The sequence below is a fragment of the Bombina bombina genome, chromosome 7 (assembly GCF_027579735.1).
Source record: "Bombina bombina isolate aBomBom1 chromosome 7, aBomBom1.pri, whole genome shotgun sequence".
In the NCBI taxonomy this organism is placed as follows: domain Eukaryota; kingdom Metazoa; phylum Chordata; class Amphibia; order Anura; family Bombinatoridae; genus Bombina; species Bombina bombina.
In genome coordinates this window covers 8,898,680-8,917,894 of record NC_069505.1, presented here as the reverse complement: position 1 = coordinate 8,917,894, position 19,215 = coordinate 8,898,680, and the positions used below count along the sequence as shown (strand labels likewise).

Here is a 19,215-nt window from a genome sequence, read left to right as displayed (position 1 = left end):
TTTTGTTGCAAAAGGTCGCTTCCATAAAATGCTACACACATGCACTCTCCTGTGCCTACCTAGGTTTACTCTTCAACAAAGTATACCAAGAGTTCAAAGCAAATTTGCTAATATAAATAAATTGTAAAGTTGCTTAAAACTATATTTCTTTTTTAAGACACGATGAGTCCACGGATCATCTTAATTACTAATGGGATATTCACCTCCTGGTCAGCAGGAGGAGGCAAAGAGCACCACAGCAGAGCTGTTAAATAGCTCCTCCCCTCCCTCCCACTCCAGTCATTCTCTTTGCCTACGTTAGTGATAGGAAGAGGTAAAGTGAGGTGTTAGATTAGATTCTTCAATCAAGAGTTTGTTGTTTTTAAAGTAGTGCCAGAGTGTGCTGCTTTGTTCTAGGGTGTAGCCGTAGTCCATATCAGTCTCTTCAGTAGAGCTTTTGGTGGCTTTAGAGCAATGGGAACTTGTGGGACATAATTCTCACTGCGCCTCCCATATATTTATGCTGCCCTAGCCCTGATAGCCTAAGCAAGATTACTCAGGCTTTATCTTTCTCCACAGGGCTATGGGAGGAAGAGGACCTCTTAAACCTGCTGGACTGCCCTACTGTCGGGCAGAGTTCAAGGTAAGTGCAGACTTTTTTATCTGGGTCCATAATATAGATCACAGAGAAGTGGGACACTTTAATTGTTATGAGAACGAACTTCTACATTTAAAAGAAGGGAAATTCTGTGACAGCAACTTATTTGCAGGCACTGGGGCTAAGGAGATTGCTTTTAACTTGGGGGACTTTTCCTTGGGCTGAGGTAAAAGACTCAGTGGGAAGGTGATATTGTATTTGCACAGTATTTGGGCTAAACTTCAGGCGAATAGTTTTCCTCCTTCAGGGAGGCAGTAGCCACATTTGTCCCCAGGTTATGAAGGCTCAGTTAGTTTGGCTCCAGGTGGCACAGTTGTTATAACTTAATGGCGACCAGGAGCTTCATGTTGGTTACGCCCACGATGGGCGGAGCTTCGGCTCTTTCTATAACGTTGCTCCGGTATCAGAGTCTGTTTAACACTGGGGAACAGTTTTTCCTCCTACAGGGAGGCAGTAGCCACATTTGCCCCCAGGTTAGGAAGGCTCAGTTAGTGTCATGAACCAAGCCTCCAGACTAAAAAGAAAAGGTCTGGGAGGCATTCTGCTAGGAAGGGCTGTGTTGGTATTTGAACCTAGGCTCTGTGCTTGCCAGTCGGTTTGCTTGCGTGTTGAGCCACAGCCTGTTCTAGCAATAGCATGGGACTTAAAAGATCCGATAAATTACTATTTGTCTTACTTGTAATTATACATGTGCAAAACACAGGTGCTCAGAACCAATCCTGTGCAAAACCTCACTATTTAAGGATGGCTCTTAGACTGCATTTTGTCTTCACATTGGTTATGTTTTGTCACAAGTCAGAACCTGTTTCCTGTATTTCTGTACAGTACTTTTTTGGAGGAATACTTCCTTTTGCACCTGTTTACAAGTTTGTTCCCTGCTTTGTGCAAATCCTGTAATTCAGTTATTACCAGGACAAAGACTTTACCTGCTACCTGTTTACAAGTTTGTTCCCTGCTTTGTGCAAATCCTGTAATTCAGTTATTACCAGGACAAAGTCTTTACCTGCTACCTATTTACAAGTTTGTTCCCTGCTTTGTGCAAATCCTGTAATTCCGTTATTACCAGGACAAAGACTTTACCTGCTACCTGTTTACAAGTTTGTTCCCTGCTTTGTGCAAATCCTGTAATTCCGTTATTACCAGGACAAAGACTTTACCTGCTACCTGTTTACAAGTTTGTTCCCTGCTCTGTGCAATTCCTGCATATCAGTTATTACCAGGACAAAGACTTTACCTGCTACCTGTTTACAAGTTTGTTCCCCGCTCTGTGCAAATCCTGTAATTCAGTTATTACCAGGACAAAGACTTTACCTGCTACCTGTTTACAAGTTTGTTCCCCGCTCTGTGCAATTTCTGTAATTCAGTTATTACCAGGACAAAGACTTTACCTGATACCTATTTACAAGTTTGTTCCCTGCTTTGTGCAAATCCTGTAATTCAGTTATTACCAGGACAAAGACTTTACCTGCTACCTGTTTACAAGTTTGTTCCCTGCTTTGTGCAATTCCTGCACTTCAGTTATTACCAGGACAAAGACTTTACCTGCTACCTGTTTACAAGTTTGTTCCCTGCTCTGTGCAATTCCTGCACTTCAGTTATTACCAGGACAAAGACTTTACCTGCTACCTGTTTACAAGTTTGTTCCCTGCTCTGTGCAAATCCTGCACTTCAGTTATTAGCAGGACAAAGACTTTACCTGCTACCTATTTACAAGTTTGTTCCCTGCTCTGTACAATTCCTGCACTTCAGTTATTACCAGGACAAAGACTTTACCTGCTACCTATTTACAAGTTTGTTCCCTGCTCTGTACAATTCCTGCACATCAGTTATTACCAGGACAAAGACTTTACCTGCTACCTGTTTACAAGTTTGTTCCCTGCTCTGTACAATTCCTGCACTTCAGTTATTACCTGGACAAAGACTTTACCTGCTACCTGTTTACAAGTTTGTTCCCTGCTCTGTGCAATTCCTGCACTTCAGTTATTACCAGGACAAAGACTTTACCTGCTACCTGTTTACAAGTTTGTTCCCTGCTCTGTGCAAATCCTGTAATTCAGTTATTACCAGGACAAAGACTTTACCTGCTACCTGTTTACAAGTTTGTTCCCCGCTCTGTGCAATTCCTGTAATTCAGCTATTACCAGGACAAAGACTTTACCTGCTACCTGTTTACAAGTTTGTTCCCTGCTTTGTGCAATTCCTGCACTTCAGTTATTACCAGGACAAAGACTTTACCTGTTTACAAGTTTGTTCCCTGCTTTGTGCAAATCCTGCACTTCAGTTATTACCAGGACAAAGACTTTACCTGCTACCTATTTACAAGTTTGTTCCCTGCTCTGTACAATTCCTGCACATCAGTTATTACCAGGACAAAGACTTTACCTGCTACCTGTTTACAAGTTTGTTCCCTGCTCTGTACAATTCCTGCACTTCAGTTATTACCTGGACAAAGACTTTACCTGCTACCTGTTTACAAGTTTGTTCCCTGCTCTGTGCAATTCCTGCACTTCAGTTATTACCAGGACAAAGACTTTACCTGCTACCTGTTTACAAGTTTGTTCCCTGCTCTGTGCAAATCCTGTAATTCAGTTATTACCAGGACAAAGACTTTACCTGCTACCTGTTTACAAGTTTGTTCCCCGCTCTGTGCAATTCCTGTAATTCAGCTATTACCAGGACAAAGACTTTACCTGCTACCTGTTTACAAGTTTGTTCCCTGCTTTGTGCAATTCCTGCACTTCAGTTATTACCAGGACAAAGACTTTACCTGTTTACAAGTTTGTTCCCTGCTTTGTGCAAATCCTGCACTTCAGTTATTACCAGGACAAAGACTTTACCTGCTACCTGTTTACAAGTTTGTTCCCTGCTCTGTGCAAATCCTGTAATTCAGTTATTACCAGGACAAAGACTTTACCTGCTACCCATTTACAAGTTTGTTCCCTGCTCTGTACAATTCCTGCACTTCAGTTATTACCAGGACAAAGACTTTACCTGCTACCTATTTACAAGTTTGTTCCCTGCTTTGTGCAAATCCTGTAATTCAGTTATTACCAGGACAAAGACTTTACCTGCTACCTGTTTACAAGTTTGTTCCCTGCTTTGTGCAAATCCTGCACATCAGTTATTACCAGGACAAAGACTTTCCTTTTGAATCTGCATCTCTGCTTACTTATTTCCACACCTGCCGTATGTGGGCTTAACATACCTGAATAGCACATTTAAAATACCCTGCAGGTATTTGTTCAAAGTATTTTGTTGTTTAAATAAATGTTATTATTTCAATCTATATGGCTTCTACTAATCTTCATTTAAAGCAACTGTTCCAGACAATGAGGCTCTCACAAAACATCCTGAGACAGAACATGACAGTTGTTATAACTTAATGGCGACCGGGAGCTACATGTTGGTTACGCTCACGATGGGCGGAGCTTCGTGTGACGCCAGTTCTTTTGGACTGCACGCTCTTCTCTATTGCTGCTCCGGCATCAGAGCCTGTTTAACACAGAGGTTGTGTTTTTTTTGTTAAATGGAACCACGCAGCGTTACATGCGTTGCGGTCCTGCAAAGGGGGCAATAGAAGAAAATAATCCAACTAAAGAGGGTTGCTCTCTAGCTTTATATTGTGCAGGAGTTATTCACAATCAACTGTTACAACAAGAGTTACTGTTAAACACTGTCCGGATTTTATTCTAGAACATATGTTCCTGTCTTTTTTCTTTAAAGCATTTAGGCTTTTTTTGCTATCTGTCGTTATGCACCCAAATAGAATATATTTTTGGGTATTAGAAAGGCAGATGGGCACTTCAACAGGGTTTACCTGAAGGGTAACTAGGTTCTACAGTGATTATGTACGAAAAATAAAATTTTAAAGAGACAGTAACATTTTTCATGTAATAGTTTGTATTAAAAAATTGCCACTTTTTGCTGAGCCTACTTCCTTCTAAGACTCTTGCTGTTCAGAAGTTTGACAAATGTTAAACTATGATTCAATTTCTCCTATTGCATCGAATATAGCCCACATGCAGTGCTCTGCGCCTCCTTGTTTACTCAACCCGGAGTTACTCTGCATTTCATGCCTGATATGTTTCTCCTGCAAAACATGCATGATATGTTTTTCCTGCAAAACTGTACTAGAGGACATATTTTCAATCATTAAGGATGATTGATTCAGTAGTGCTATTCTGAACGTATCTTCCTTATATTCTGTAAGGGGAAGATACTTTGATAGTATCTACGGGTGAATTCTCAGAATCAGATGGACTGTCATATTTATCTGATCCTGGGGTTGTTCGCTTTCACTTTTTAACTGGAAATCCTCCATGTTGTTAATTAAGGAGGTTTAGGCTACCCCGGACAATTCTGTCTCTACAATTTCTATACAATCTCAGGATAGAGCTTTTAGAGGGGTTTTTCAAAATGATCTCTTTTCACCAAGTTACAATGTCAACCTGCTGGTACATTGCTACAATCTGCGGCGTCATATTGGTTTGAGGCATGGTCTGACACTATTAGGGCAGACATTCCTCTGGATGGGATCCAGAATAGGGTAAATGTTCTTAAATTGGCTAATTCCCTTTGTACAGAGGTTTTTTTCCTTCTACCCTGCAGAACCTTATGGTTATTGCCTTAGTCTGCGGATGTATCCCCTATGTCTTAGCTTCTAGCTATCCTTTCAAGGGAGTGACCTTATTTGGTCCTGGTTTCTCAGAGATTATCTCTGATGTCTCAGGAGGTTAGGGTCATTTTATTCCCCAGGAGAGGAACAATCAAGAAGAACGACAGAGCGATTTTAGCTCCTTTAGTAATTTTGAGGGAAATTTTCTCTCTTCCACCTTCAAACAGGAACGCTCTAAACTTTGATGGAGACTCAATCTTGGAATAAGGGAAAATAATCCAAGAAGTCTGCTATTGAATCAGTCAGCATGAAGGGCCTGACCCCGGTCCGGGATCGGATCTTGGAGGGGGCAGACTTCCTTTATCGCTTGGTCCTGTGTTCGAGATGTTTAGGATTCCTGGGCGATAGAAATAGTGTTCCAGGGATACAATCTAGAGGTCAAAAGTTTTCCTCCTACAGGCTGGTTCTGCTTTCAAGATTATATGCAGACCAGACAAATGTGAGACGTTCTTACACTGTGTAGGACACCTTTTCAACATGGGAGTGTTTGTTCCTATTCCAATTCAGGAACAGGGTCTGAGATTTCTTTCCTATCTGTGCGTGGTTCTCTTAGAAGAAGGGAACCTTCAGACCACTTTTAGAGGCCTGGTGGTGTAGATCAGTTGGTTAACGCCCTGTCTACAAAAGCTTGTTTGAGATAGGAGGAGCTATTTAATCCCGGCAGGGTTGATACAGCCATTGGGGTACTTTTAGAGTACCGTCTTCATGATGGAAACTATTCGTTCATTCTCCCTTTGATCCAAGAGGGTCAATTTATGACAACTGTTATAGGACGCATACCTGCATATTCCTATTTGCAGGGTTCATCGCAAGTTCCTAAGGTTTGCCTTTCTGGACAAACACACTTTCAGTTCGTGGTTATTTCCTTTGGTCTTGAACAGTTCCCAGAATTTCACAAGACAAGAGTCAGGAAATAGGTTCTGGGATCGCTTTGGCGGTGCTTTGGTTGTGGGGCATTGAAGTGGCACTCTATCAGGACGACACCCTAGTCCAGGCACCATCCTTACAACAAGATAGATCCCACACGGACATGGTGGTATTTTTCCTGTGATTCACAAGTGGAAGGTAAAATTTGGGAAAGGAGTTCCTTAGTGCCAAATTCAAGGGCACCTTTCTGAGGAAACATAATAGCTTTCCTATCAATGATGATTTTTCTGACAGGAGTCAGGAAATCAAAGATTTTCTATACTTGTCTAGCCCTTCTGTCCTCTCCTAGGCTGTCAGTGGCTTAGTGCATTAAGGTAATCGGGCTAATGGTGGCGGCAATGGACATCATCCCGTTTTGCTCATTTCCGTCTCAGGCCTCTGCAGTTAAGCATGCTCAGACAATGGAAAGGAGATTATGCAGACTTGTCTTCTCATATAACTCTGGAGCAGGAGACAAGGGACTCTCTTCAATGGTGGTTGTCTCTGGATCATTTCTCCCAGGGAACCTTCTTTCACAGTCCGTCTTGGGTGATTGTGACAACAGACGCCATCCTTCTGTGTTGGGGAGCAGTATGGGGCTCCCTTAAGGCTTGGGAAGTTTGGACTCAGAGTCTGTTATTCCTATAAACATTCTAGAACTGAGAGCAATCTTCAATACTCCCGAGAATGCCAAGCTACCGAGATACGGGTCGAGGTCCAGGGACCCCCAGACGGAACTGATAGATGTTCTGGCGGTTTCCTTGGACCTTCAGTCTAGCATAGCTATTTCCTCTTTTTGCTCCTCTTCCTCGGGTAATTGCTCAAATCATACAGGAGAGGGCTTCAGTGATCCTCATAGCACCGCCTGGCCTTGCAGGATTTGGTATGCGGATCTGGTGGAGATGGCATCTCTGCCTCCTTGGAGACTCCAGTTGAGGAAGGATCTTCTGATTCAGGGGCCCTTCCTTCACCCAAATCTATTTTCTCTGAAGATGACTGCTTGGAGATTGATCGCTTAATTTTATCCAAGCAGGGTTTTTCTGATTCGGTCATAGAGACCATGATTCAGGCTCGTAAGCCTGTAACTAGAAGGATTTACCATAAGATTTGGCGTAAATATCTCTATTAGTACGGATCCAAGGGCTACTCATGGAGTAGAGTTAGGACTCCTAGAATTTTGTTTTTTCTCCAAGAGGGTTTGGAGAAGGGTTTATCGACGAGCTCCCTAAAGGGTCAAATCTTGGCCTTATCTGTTTTGTTACACAAATGTTTGGCGGATGTCCCAGATGTACAATCTTTTTGTCAGGCCCTGGACAAGATCAGGCCTGTGTTTAAACCAGTTACTCCTACATGGAGTCTATATTTAGTTCTCAAAGTTCTTAAAGGGTTTCCGTTTGAGACTATGCATTCCTTCAGATATTAAGTTATCTTGGAAAGTTTTATTTCTTTTTGCTATTTCTTCAGCTCGAAGAGTGTCTGAACTCTCGGCGTTGCAACACGCTTCGCCTTACCTTATTTTCCATTCAGATAAGGTAGTTTTACATACTGACCTAGGTTTCCTTCCTAAGGTTGTTTCTTATCGGAACATTAATCAGGAGATTGTTGTTCCTTCCTTGTGTCCTAATCCTCCTCCTCAGAAGGAAAGACTTCTGTGCAATTTGGACATGGTCCATGCTTTAAAGTTTTTCTTACAGGCGACTAAGGACTTTCGTCAGTCTTCTTCTTTTTTTGTGTTTTTTCTCAGTAAAATGTAAGGGACAGAAAGCTACGGCTACTTCTCTTTCTTTTTGGCTGAAGAGCATCATACGTTTTGCATATGAGACTGCTGGACAGCAGCCTCCTGAGAGAGTTACGGCTCAATCCACTAGGGCTGTTGCTTCCTCTTGGGCGTTCAAAAATTAAGCTTCTGTGGATCAGATTTGCAAGGCTGCAACTTGGTCCTCTCCTTACACTTTTTCAAAGTTCTACAAATTTGTCACTTTTGCCTCGACTGAGGCTGCTTTTGGGAGTTAGGTTCTTCAAACAGTGGTGCCTTCCGTTTAGGTTCCCTGTCTTGTCCCTCCCGTATCATCTGTGTACTCTAGCTTGGGTATTGAATCCCATTAGTAATTAAGATGATCCGTGGACTCATCGTGTCTTAAAAAAGAAAAGAAAATGTATGCTTACCTGATAAATGTGTTTCTTTTTTGACACAATGAGTCCACCACCAGCCCTGTTCTTTTAGACAGGTTGTAGGTTATTGTAAACTTCAGACACCTGCACCTTGGCTTTTCCTTTCTCTTCCTAACTTTGGTCGAATGACTGGAGTGGGAGGGAAGGGAGGAGCTATTTAACAGCTCTGCTGTGGTGCTCTTTGCCTCCTCCTGCTGACCAGGAGGCGATATCCCATTAGTAATTAAGATGATCCGTGGACTCATCGTGTCAAAAAAGAATTAAATTTAAGCATAAATTTTCTTTTCTCCTACTGTGGCCGATCATGGACTGTTAATAAATCAACTAAAATATTCTCAGGGGGTTTAGTGTCCCTTTAAGACTGATCTGCCTCTCTGTAGGGACAGGAGTTTCACATTCAATGGTAGTTTACAGCAAAACAGCTAATGAATGTGCACCGCCATCTTGTTTTATTTAATTAAAGGGTCGTTCGAGGGCATCTCTAAATGTGTTTCAAGGTGTGTTTTTTTTTTTAACTCCTGTTTGTGTGTTAGATGCACAAGAGCTGCTTTCTTGTCACTAACAGAGGCTCGTCCCTCTCATCGGCACAAGATACAAAAGTACTGCAGTGTTAGTTTAACAGCGCCTACAAGTGCTCTTCCTTACCCACAATAGATTTTTTTTTCTTTAATGGAGAGATCACCTGTTTGACTTTAAGGATTAGTCACATGACACAGTGACCGTGATTTAAATTTCCTTCTGTATCCCCAATCAGCAACGCTCATTTTAGCCAGGATTAATCAGCTCTGACCTGCATTATCTGACCCTGTGACCTTTACCCTTTGTTGCTTGTGCTTCCCTGTAATGTCTGCTTGTGCTATCCTGCACTATTTATATATTTATGCCTGTGTTCAGGTCAGTCTATGCCTTTAACTCATACTTCATTGCTAGTTGTGCATGTGTTTGACTACCTTGCTGTACTAATATATGTGTATACTTTGTGTATATAAATAGAAGCGCTTGTGCATGCATACATTAGATGTAACCTTTAACCTTAATAAATCAAGGTGATAAAGAAGTATATAACGCTGACTTGTGTAGTGGTTTCTGCTGGGATGTTGCTTAAAGGGACAGTCTACACCAGAATTACTATTGTTCTAAAAGTTAGATAATACCTCTATTACCCATTTCCCAGTTTTGCATAAATAAGTTATAGAAATACATTTTTTTACCTCTGTGATTATCTTGTATCTAAGCCTCTGCAAACTGCCCCTTATTTCAGTTCTTTTGACAGACTTGCATTTTAGCCAATCAGTGCTGGCTCCTAGGAACTCCACGTGCATGAGCACAGTGTTATCTATATGACACACATGAACTAACACCCTCTAGTGGTGAAAAACTGTCAAAAATCAGCGCTGCGGAATCTGGTGGCGCTCTACAAATACCTGATGATGATAATAATAATAATAAAATGCTCTGAGCTAAGAGGCGGCCTTCAAGGGCTTAGAAATTAGCATGTGAACTTCCTAGATTTAGCTTTCAACTAAGAATACCAAGAGAATAAAGCAAAATTGGTGATAAAAGTAAATTGGAAAATTGTTTAAAATTACATGCTCTATCTGAATCATGAACGTTTGTTTTGGACTAGACTGTCCCTTTAAATGCAGTCTTTATATACAGAATGAGGTTAGGGAGGAAAGTGCACTTGTCAGATCACTAATGTTGCCAGGGTCTGTAAGGATTAAACGCGCACAGGTATTGGCGAGCAATAGTGCAATAAGAAAGTACGGTAGCGCATTCGAGTGTACGTCCCATGAAATCTAATTAAATAGAACATACTATTTACAATTGGTATCCTTTGTGCACGTGTCTGCAGCGTTATATGGCAGCGGTTTTGCAAGATCACTTTTCAGCATTAGATGCCATCAGTTTCAACAGAGTATAACATTATTTAAAGCATTGTTGCAAAACTGCCACCATATAGTTCTCCTGACTTGTGCATACTCTCTTCTTCAACAAAGTGTAAAATGTTCTTTTTATTAAATGCTTTATTGATTTTAATGTCATAGATTCATTGTCAGATAAATAACAAAATAAAACAGAACAAAAACACGTGCAATTAAGGTACTCTTTCTAGGTTTGGAAAGTCTCAGGCGACCTATATATCCAGTTGGTGTTTTAAGGGCACTCCCGGATGGAATAGGTTCCAGGAAGTGTATCCAAGTAGGAACAGCCTTATTCCAGTGATCAGAGTGTAAAATTGGTTTAAGGTCCTTTTAATGCCTGAAAATCTATGGAAAAGGCAGAAGGCTACCATCTTTTTAACCCCTTAGCTGTCAGAGTGCCACAGCACATCCCTCTGGCACCCAAGGGGTTAAAGCAGTGAATAGCCATAAAATACTTTTCTTTTGTTTGGGATGTTAGACTCACTTCTTATAGTCAATGTACTAATTAAAGTGACGCATCAGGCAGGACGCGAGTGACGCATCAGGCAGGACGCGAGTGACGCATCAGGCAGGACGCGAGTGACGCATCAGGCAGGACGCGAGTGACGCATCAGGCAGGACGCGAGTGACGCATCAGGCAGGACGCGAGTGACTCATCAGGCAGGACACGAGTGACGCATCAGGCATGACGCAAGTGACGCATCAGGCAGGCATCAGAAGCTTGACATTAGTTAGCCGGTGCCTTCAGCAGCCGCTTTCAGTGCTTGTGGCGTTGTTTCCAGTGAGTAACTTCAGAGTATTGCAGATTGTTAGTTGTGCAAAGGCTTTGTCTTTTCAAATCAACACAATGTTTAGTAGAGGAGCAGTTCCTTTACAGCTTGTTCTCTGAAACCCTTTTCTCCAGAACTTGACACCCAACAGCCCACCCTCGAATCACCAGGATCTCCCTTTGAGGTGATTACCAAGAGCATAGACTTTGAATTTAAGGACTTTGCTGGCGAAGGGCGAGTCAGCATGGAGGGACACTCGGACATTCCTTTCACGCAAGAGAGCTTTGATCATCCGTCAGTCCCACCCCTACACTCTGGATTTACACACCCAGGTACTTTTGTAAGTGTAAATCAGGAAGAGCTCTCTCTAAACCTGGATCCTGTGCATAGTTTTACAAGAGACAGTGATCAAAATGTACTTTCCAGGAACAATTTTGCTCCTGCAGACTTCTCCTTCAGCTGTTCGTATCCTGAATTATCTGGGGACAAGGCCACTCCTGCTGCTTTGCCACAAGACACTACAAAGGACAATATGGAAGAAGATGGCAATCTGAAACCAGGTATAGGGTCTTGGCGGGTGTATCATGAAGAATCTACAGCACAACAGAGGGAAGAACGTCCTTTTGATGCGAATACTGAAATACGATGGCCGGATGCAGATGATGAAATTGATAGCTCTGGGGAGTCCGATGACACAGTTATAGACGCAGGCTGGAGGTTTAAGAGCTCAGCCGTAGAGAGAGCAAACCAGTCTGAAAATGGGTGGGCCGAGCTCAACGAGACCCAAAACAATAAGAAATCTGTAGTTATTTCAGAGACTGAGGGTGATGACACTCCAGAATATGAGAATCCAGATGCAAGGACTCTGTGTCCAGAAGAAAACCTTAAGATTCAGGCCTCATGTTTAGCTCGTGCTGCTTTGCACTCTCCTGGTTCCCCACAAAGTGAAGGTTTTGTGGATTTAGGGGAATCCGGCAATATACAGCAGTATGTGGTAACCGGGCATTTAGAGGCAGAATTTCTAGAAGATCGAAGGCAAGAGAACCTGACCATTGAAGCATTAAAAGCGCTGGCAGATGCAGGACATGAATGGGACTCGGAGAGTAGAGAGTCTTCTCCAGAAATCCTGTGTGCCTCTCTACATTCTGGTTGCCTTGAAGGTGCACAGTCCTATGGTTTGACAAACAGAGGAGGATCACTCGAGGGGGCCGTGTCCGCTGATAAAACCCAGCATATAAAAGGTAACAGAGGAACCATGTTGGTACATCCTTGATGAACAGATAGCATGGGCTGAGTACCTATTGGCTTGAACCACACATCACACGCCCAAGCCACTGCTGTCCTTTGCTACTGGCATGTATCATGCATCATTGGCAAACACTGTAGATGTCATCCATCTTTGGCATGCATTGTAGATTCCCAGTTCTGCACCTCTGTTTACCCAGCATGCCCTAGTCACTGTTGACATCCCAGCCTAATCTCTTCGTGTTGCTCACTGTCTCCCCTTTGCCTGTTCCTGCCTACCTTTATGACTGATCTATAGTAGGTTTATCACGTATACACCTCTTCTTCACACTGCCTGAGCTGACCTTACCTTTTGGCCTCTATCTGCATGAATGTTTTTTGTTTGTGTTTTATAAGAAGCATTTTTAATATTTTTAGTGGGAGGCTCCCTAGAATCATACATGAATGTATTATGTTTCAAGTAACTGCCCCACTTCTGTTTTGAATTTATAATTTTTTTTAACTATTAAACCACAAGGTACAGACCAGGGTAAGCAGTTAGATACGCAACACCCTATGCAGATCTAAAATAAAAACCTTTCCCTATTTTGCAGTTTGTTGCTTACTGTTCCTGTTAGTTAAAGGGTTAAACATAAAAAAGGAATATTGTGCCTGCCGCACCCAGTGATAACTGACAGTTGCTATTGGCTGGCTAGATGTTTGGCAGCTGTTGGTCTCCCGTGATACTGAAATGGAGAAGCAGAATAACAGATAAAATAAGGAAACCAACAGTGTCAGGTTTTCTCTCTGTATTTGTGGCGTTACTTCTGCTTAGACAGGAAACTGATATCTAACGGTTTTAAGATTTAGTATTTCTTGTTGTTCAGGTTAGATGTGTACAATAAATGCAGATTGTATATTACAGCAGGAAGCTAAAGAATTAAAGAAGCGACATTGTTCTAAAAATTCCAGTGTGTGTGGGAATCGTATATAAATACACGCACACTATATGTATGTATGTATATATATATATAACACACACAGTATGGCCAGAAGTGTGTAGACACCTGACCATCTGACCTCTGTAGGTGCTTGTGTTGGACATCCCATTCTAAAACCATGGGCATTAATATTCAGCCCCCCCTAGAGGAGTTATGGCTATAACAGCCGGCACTCCTCTAGGAAGGTTTTCTACAAGAGTTTGCAGTTGTTCTTATTCAGTTATAAGAGCATTTGAGGTCAAGCAGTGATGTTAGAAGACAAGGTCGGCCACACAATTATTGTCAGAGGGGTAATTGGGTTTGAGGTCAGGACTGTGTTCAGGCCACTCAAGGCCCTCCACACCAAACTCATCACTATAACCTCGCTTTGTGTACGGGGTACAGTCTTGATTGAACAGATAAGGGCCTCGCCAAACTGCTGCTGCAAAGTCTAAAATAACCTTTGTATCTTGTAGCATTAAAGGGACAATCTACTTGAAAATTGTTATTGTTTAAAAAGATAGATAATCCCTTTATTACCCATTCCCCAGTTTAGCATAACCAACACTGTTATATTAATATACTTTTTACCTCTGTAATTACCTTGTATCTCTGCAGACTGACCCCTTATCTCGGTGTTTTACAATCTTGCATTTTAGCCAATCAGTGCGTGTTCTTGTGAAACCATTATCATTCTCCATGGGAGTGAGCATAGTTTGATCTATATGGCAAACATGAACTAGCACTGTCTGGCTGTAGAGCAAGATTGTAAAAAGCTTTTCTCCAACATAGGTGTGTCCGGTCCACGGCGTCATCCTTACTTGTGGGATATTCTCTTCCCCAACAGGAAATGGCAAAGAGCCCAGCAAAGCTGGTCACATGATCCCTCCTAGGCTCCGCCTACCCCAGTCATTCTCTTTGCCGTTGTACAGGCAACATCTCCACGGAGATGGCTTAGAGTTTTTTAGTGTTTAACTGTAGTTTTTCATTATTCAATCAAGAGTTTGTTATTTTCAAATAGTGCTGGTACGTACTATTTACTCAGAAACAGAAAAGAGATGAAGAATTCTGTTTGTATGAGGAAAATGATTTTAGCAACCGTAACTAAAATCCATGGCTGTTCCACACAGGACTGTTGAGAGCATTAACTTCAGTTGGGGGAACAGTTTGCAGTCCTTTGCTGCTTGAGGTATGACACATTCTAACAAGACGATGTAATGCTGGAAGCTGTCATTTTCCCTATGGGATCCGGTAAGCCATGTTTATTACGATTGTAAATAAGGGCTTCACAAGGGCTTATTTAGACTGTAGACATTTTTTGGGCTAAATCGATTGATATTAACACTTATTTAGCCTTGAGGAATCATTTATTCTGGGTATTTTGATATAATTATATCGGCAGGCACTGTTTTAGACACCTTATTCTTTAGGGGCTTTCCCAAAGCATAGGCAGAGTCTCATTTTCGCGCCGGTGTTGCGCACTTGTTTTTGAGAGGCATGGCATGCAGTCGCATGTGAGAGGAGCTCTGATACTGATAAAAGACTTCTGAAGGCATCATTTGGTATCGTATTCCCCTTGGGTTTGGTTGGGTCTCAGCAAAGCAGATACCAGGGACTGTAAAGGGGTTAAAGCTTAAAACGGCTCCGGTTCCGTTATTTTAAGGGTTAAAGCTTCCAAAATTGGTGTGCAATATTTTCAAGGCTTTAAGACACTGTGGTGAAAGTTTGGTGAATTTTGAACAATTCCTTCATGTTTTTTCGCAATTGCAGTAATAAAGTGTGTTCAGTTTAAAATTTAAAGTGACAGTAACGGTTTTATTTCAAAACGTTTTTTGTACTTTCTTATCAAGTTTATGCCTGTTTAACATGTCTGAACTACCAGATAGACTGTGTTCTGAATGTGGGGAAGCCAGAATTCCTATTCATTTAAATAAATGTGATTTATGTGATAATGACAATGATGCCCAAGATGATTCCTCAAGTGAGGGGAGTAAGCATGGTACTGCATCATTCCCTCCTTCGTCTACACGAGTCTTGCCCACTCAGGAGGCCCCTAGTACATCTAGCGCGCCAATACTCCTTACTATGCAACAATTAACGGCTGTAATGGATAATTCTGTCAAAAACATTTTAGCCAAAATGAACCCTTGTCAGCGTAAGCGTGGATGCTCTGTTTTAGTTACTGAAGAGCATGACGACGCTGATATTAATATCTCTGAAGGGCCCCTAACCCAATCTGAGGGAGCCAGGGAGGTTTTGTCTGAGGGAGAAATTACTGATTTAGGGAACATTTCTCAGCAGGCTGAATCTGATGTGATTACTTTTAAATTTAAATTGGAACATCTCCGCATTTTGCTTAAGGAGGTATTATCCACTCTGGATGATTGTGAAAATTTGGTCATCCCAGAGAAACTATGTAAAGTGGACAAGTTCCTAGAGGTGCCGGGGCTCCCAGAAGTTTTTCCTATACCCAAGCGGGTGGCGGACATTGTTAATAAAGAATGGGAAAGGCCCGGTATTCCTTTCGTCCCTCCCCCCATATTTAAAAAATTGTTTCCTATGGTCGACCCCAGAAAGGACTTATGGCAGTCAGTCCCCAAGGTCGAGGGAGCGGTTTCTACTTTAAACAAACGCACCACTATTCCCATAGAGGATAGTTGTGCTTTCAAAGATCCTATGGATAAAAAATTAGAAGGTTTGCTTAAAAAGATGTTTGTTCAGCAGGGTTACCTTCTACAACCCATTTCATGCATTGTCCCTGTCACTACAGCCGCATATTTCTGGTTTGATGAACTGATTAAGGTGCTCGATAGTGACTCTCCTCCTTATGAGGAGATTATGGACAGAGTCAATGCTCTCAAATTGGCTAATTCTTTCACTCTAGACGCCTCTTTGCAATTGGCTAAGTTAGCGGCTAAGAATTCTGGGTTTGCTATTGTGGCGCGCAGAGCGCTTTGGTTGAAATCTTGGTCGGCTGATGCGTCTTCCAAGAACAAGCTACTAAACATTCCTTTCAAGGGGAAAACGCTGTTTGGTCCTGACTTGAAAGAGATTATCTCTGATATCACTGGGGGTAAGGGCCATGCCCTTCCTCAGGATCGGCCTTTCAAGGCAAAAAATAGACCTAATTTTCGTCCCTTTCGTAAAAACGGACCAGCCCAAGGTGCTACGTCCTCTAAGCAAGAGGGTAATACTTCTCAGGCCAAGCCAGCTTGGAGACCAATGCAAGGCTGGAACAAGGGAAAGCAGGCAAAGAAACCTGCCACTGCTACCAAGACAGCATGAAATATCGGCCCCCGATCCGGGACCGGATCTGGTGGGGGGCAGACTCTCTCTCTTCGCTCAGGCTTGGGCAAGAGATGTTCTGGATCCTTGGGCGCTAGAAATAGTCTCCCAGGGTTATCTTCTGGAATTCAAGGGACTTCCCCCAAGGGGAAGGTTCCACAGGTCTCAGTTGTCTTCAGACCACATAAAAAGACAGGCGTTCTTACATTGTGTAGAAGACCTGTTAAAAATGGGAGTGATTCATCCTGTTCCATTGAGAGAACAAGGGATGGGGTTCTACTCCAATCTGTTCATAGTTCCCAAAAAAGAGGGAACGTTCAGACCAATCCTAGATCTCAAGATCTTAAACAAATTTCTCAAGGTCCCATCTTTCAAGATGGAAACCATTCGAACTATCCTTCCTTCCATCCAGGAAGGTCAATTCATGACCACGGTGGATTTAAAGGATGCGTATCTACATATTCCTATCCACAAGGAACATCATCGGTTCCTAAGGTTTGCATTCCTGGACAAACATTACCAGTTCGTGGCGCTTCCTTTCGGATTAGCCACTGCTCCAAGGATTTTCACAAAGGTACTAGGGTCCCTTCTAGCTGTGCTAAGACCAAGGGGCATTGCAGTTGTACCTTACCTGGACGACATTCTGATTCAAGCGTCGTCCCTCCCTCGAGCAAAGGCTCACACGGACATCGTCCTGGCCTTTCTCAGATCGCACGGCTGGAAAGTGAACGTGGAAAAGAGTTCTCTATCCCCGTCAACAAGGGTTCCCTTCTTGGGAACAATTATAGTCTCCTCAGAAATGAGGATTTTTCTAACAGAGGCCAGAAAGACAAAGCTTCTGGACTCTTGTCGAATACTTCATTCCGTTCCTCTTCCTTCCGTAGCTCAGTGCATGGAAGTGATCGGGTTGATGGTAGCGACAATGGACATAGTTCCTTTTGCGCGCATTCATCTAAGACCATTACAACTGTGCATGCTCAGTCAGTGGAATGGGGACTATACAGACTTGTCTCCAAAGATACAAGTAAATCAGAGGACCAGAGACTCACTCCGTTGGTGGCTGTCCCTGGACAACCTGTCACGAGGGATGACATTCCACAGACCAGAGTGGGTCATTGTCACGACCGACGCCAGTCTGATGGGCTGGGGCGCGGTCTGGGGATCCCTGAAAGCTCAGGGTCTTTGGTCTCGGGAAGAATCTCTTCTACCGATAAATATTCTGGAACTGAGAGCGATATTCAATGCTCTCAAGGCTTGGCCTCAGCTAGCGAGGACCAAGTTCATACGGTTTCAATCAGACAACATGACGACTGTTGCGTACATCAACCATCAGGGGGGAACAAGGAGTTCCCTAGCGATGGAAGAAGTGACCAAGATTATTCTATGGGCGGAGTCTCACTCCTGCCACCTGTCTGCTATCCACATCCCGGGAGTGGAAAATTGGGAAGCGGATTTTCTGAGTCGTCAGACATTGCATCCGGGGGAGTGGGAACTCCATCCGGAAATCTTTGCCCAAGTCACTCAACTTTGGGGCATTCCAGACATGGATCTGATGGCCTCTCGTCAGAACTTCAAAGTTCCTTGCTACGGGTCCAGATCCAGGGATCCCAAGGCGGCTCTAGTGGATGCACTAGTAGCACCTTGGACCTTCAAACTAGCTTATGTGTTCCCGCCGTTTCCTCTCATCCCCAGGCTGGTAGCCAGGATCAATCAGGAGAGGGCGTCGGTGATCTTGATAGCTCCTGCGTGGCCACGCAGGACTTGGTATGCAGATCTGGTGAATATGTCATCGGCTCCACCTTGGAAGCTACCTTTGAGACGAGACCTTCTTGTTCAGGGTCCGTTCGAACATCCGAATCTGGTTTCACTCCAGCTGACTGCTTGGAGATTGAACGCTTGATTTTATCGAAGCGAGGTTTCTCAGATTCTGTTATCGATACTCTTGTTCAGGCCAGAAAGCCTGTAACTAGAAAGATTTACCACAAAATTTGGAAAAAATATATCTGTTGGTGTGAATCTAAAGGATTCCCTTGGGACAAGGTTAAGATTCCTAGGATTCTATCCTTCCTTCAAGAAGGATTGGAAAAAGGATTATCGGCAAGTTCCCTGAAGGGACAGATTTCTGCCTTGTCGGTGTTACTTCACAAAAAAACTGGCAGCTGTGCCAGATGTTCAAGCCTTTGTTCAGGCTCTGGTTAGAATCAAGCCTGTTTACAAACCTTTGACTCCTCCTTGGAGTCTCAATCTAGTTCTTTCAGTTCTTCAGGGGGTTCCGTTTGAACCCTTACATTCCGTTGATATTAAGTTATTATCTTGGAAAGTTTTGTTTTTAGTTGCAATTTCTTCTGCTAGAAGAGTTTCAGAATTATCTGCTCTGCAGTGTTCTCCTCCTTATCTGGTGTTCCATGCAGATAAGGTGGTTTTACGTACTAAACCTGGTTTTCTTCCAAAAGTTGTTTCTAACAAAAACATTAACCAGGAGATTATCGTACCTTCTCTGTGTCCGAAACCAGTTTCAAAGAAGGAACGCTTGTTGCACAATTTGGATGTTGTTCGCGCTCTAAAATTCTATTTAGATGCTACAAAGGATTTTAGACAAACATCTTCCCTGTTTGTTGTTTATTCAGGTAAAAGGAGAGGT

The 19,215-nt window shown here is 42.8% G+C and overlaps 1 protein-coding gene across 2 annotated transcripts in view; it reads left to right on the top strand.

Annotated features, from left to right (window-relative positions):
* Positions 1–19,215, top strand: part of LOC128665755 (reticulon-3) — a 284,724-nt gene that overhangs the window by 114,253 nt on the left and 151,256 nt on the right. For both annotated transcript variants that reach the window (XM_053719947.1, XM_053719946.1), the window contains exon 3: positions 11,220–12,326. In XM_053719947.1, coding sequence (XP_053575922.1) covers positions 11,220–12,326 — 1,107 coding nt within the window. The remainder of the gene's footprint in view (positions 1–11,219; positions 12,327–19,215) is intronic.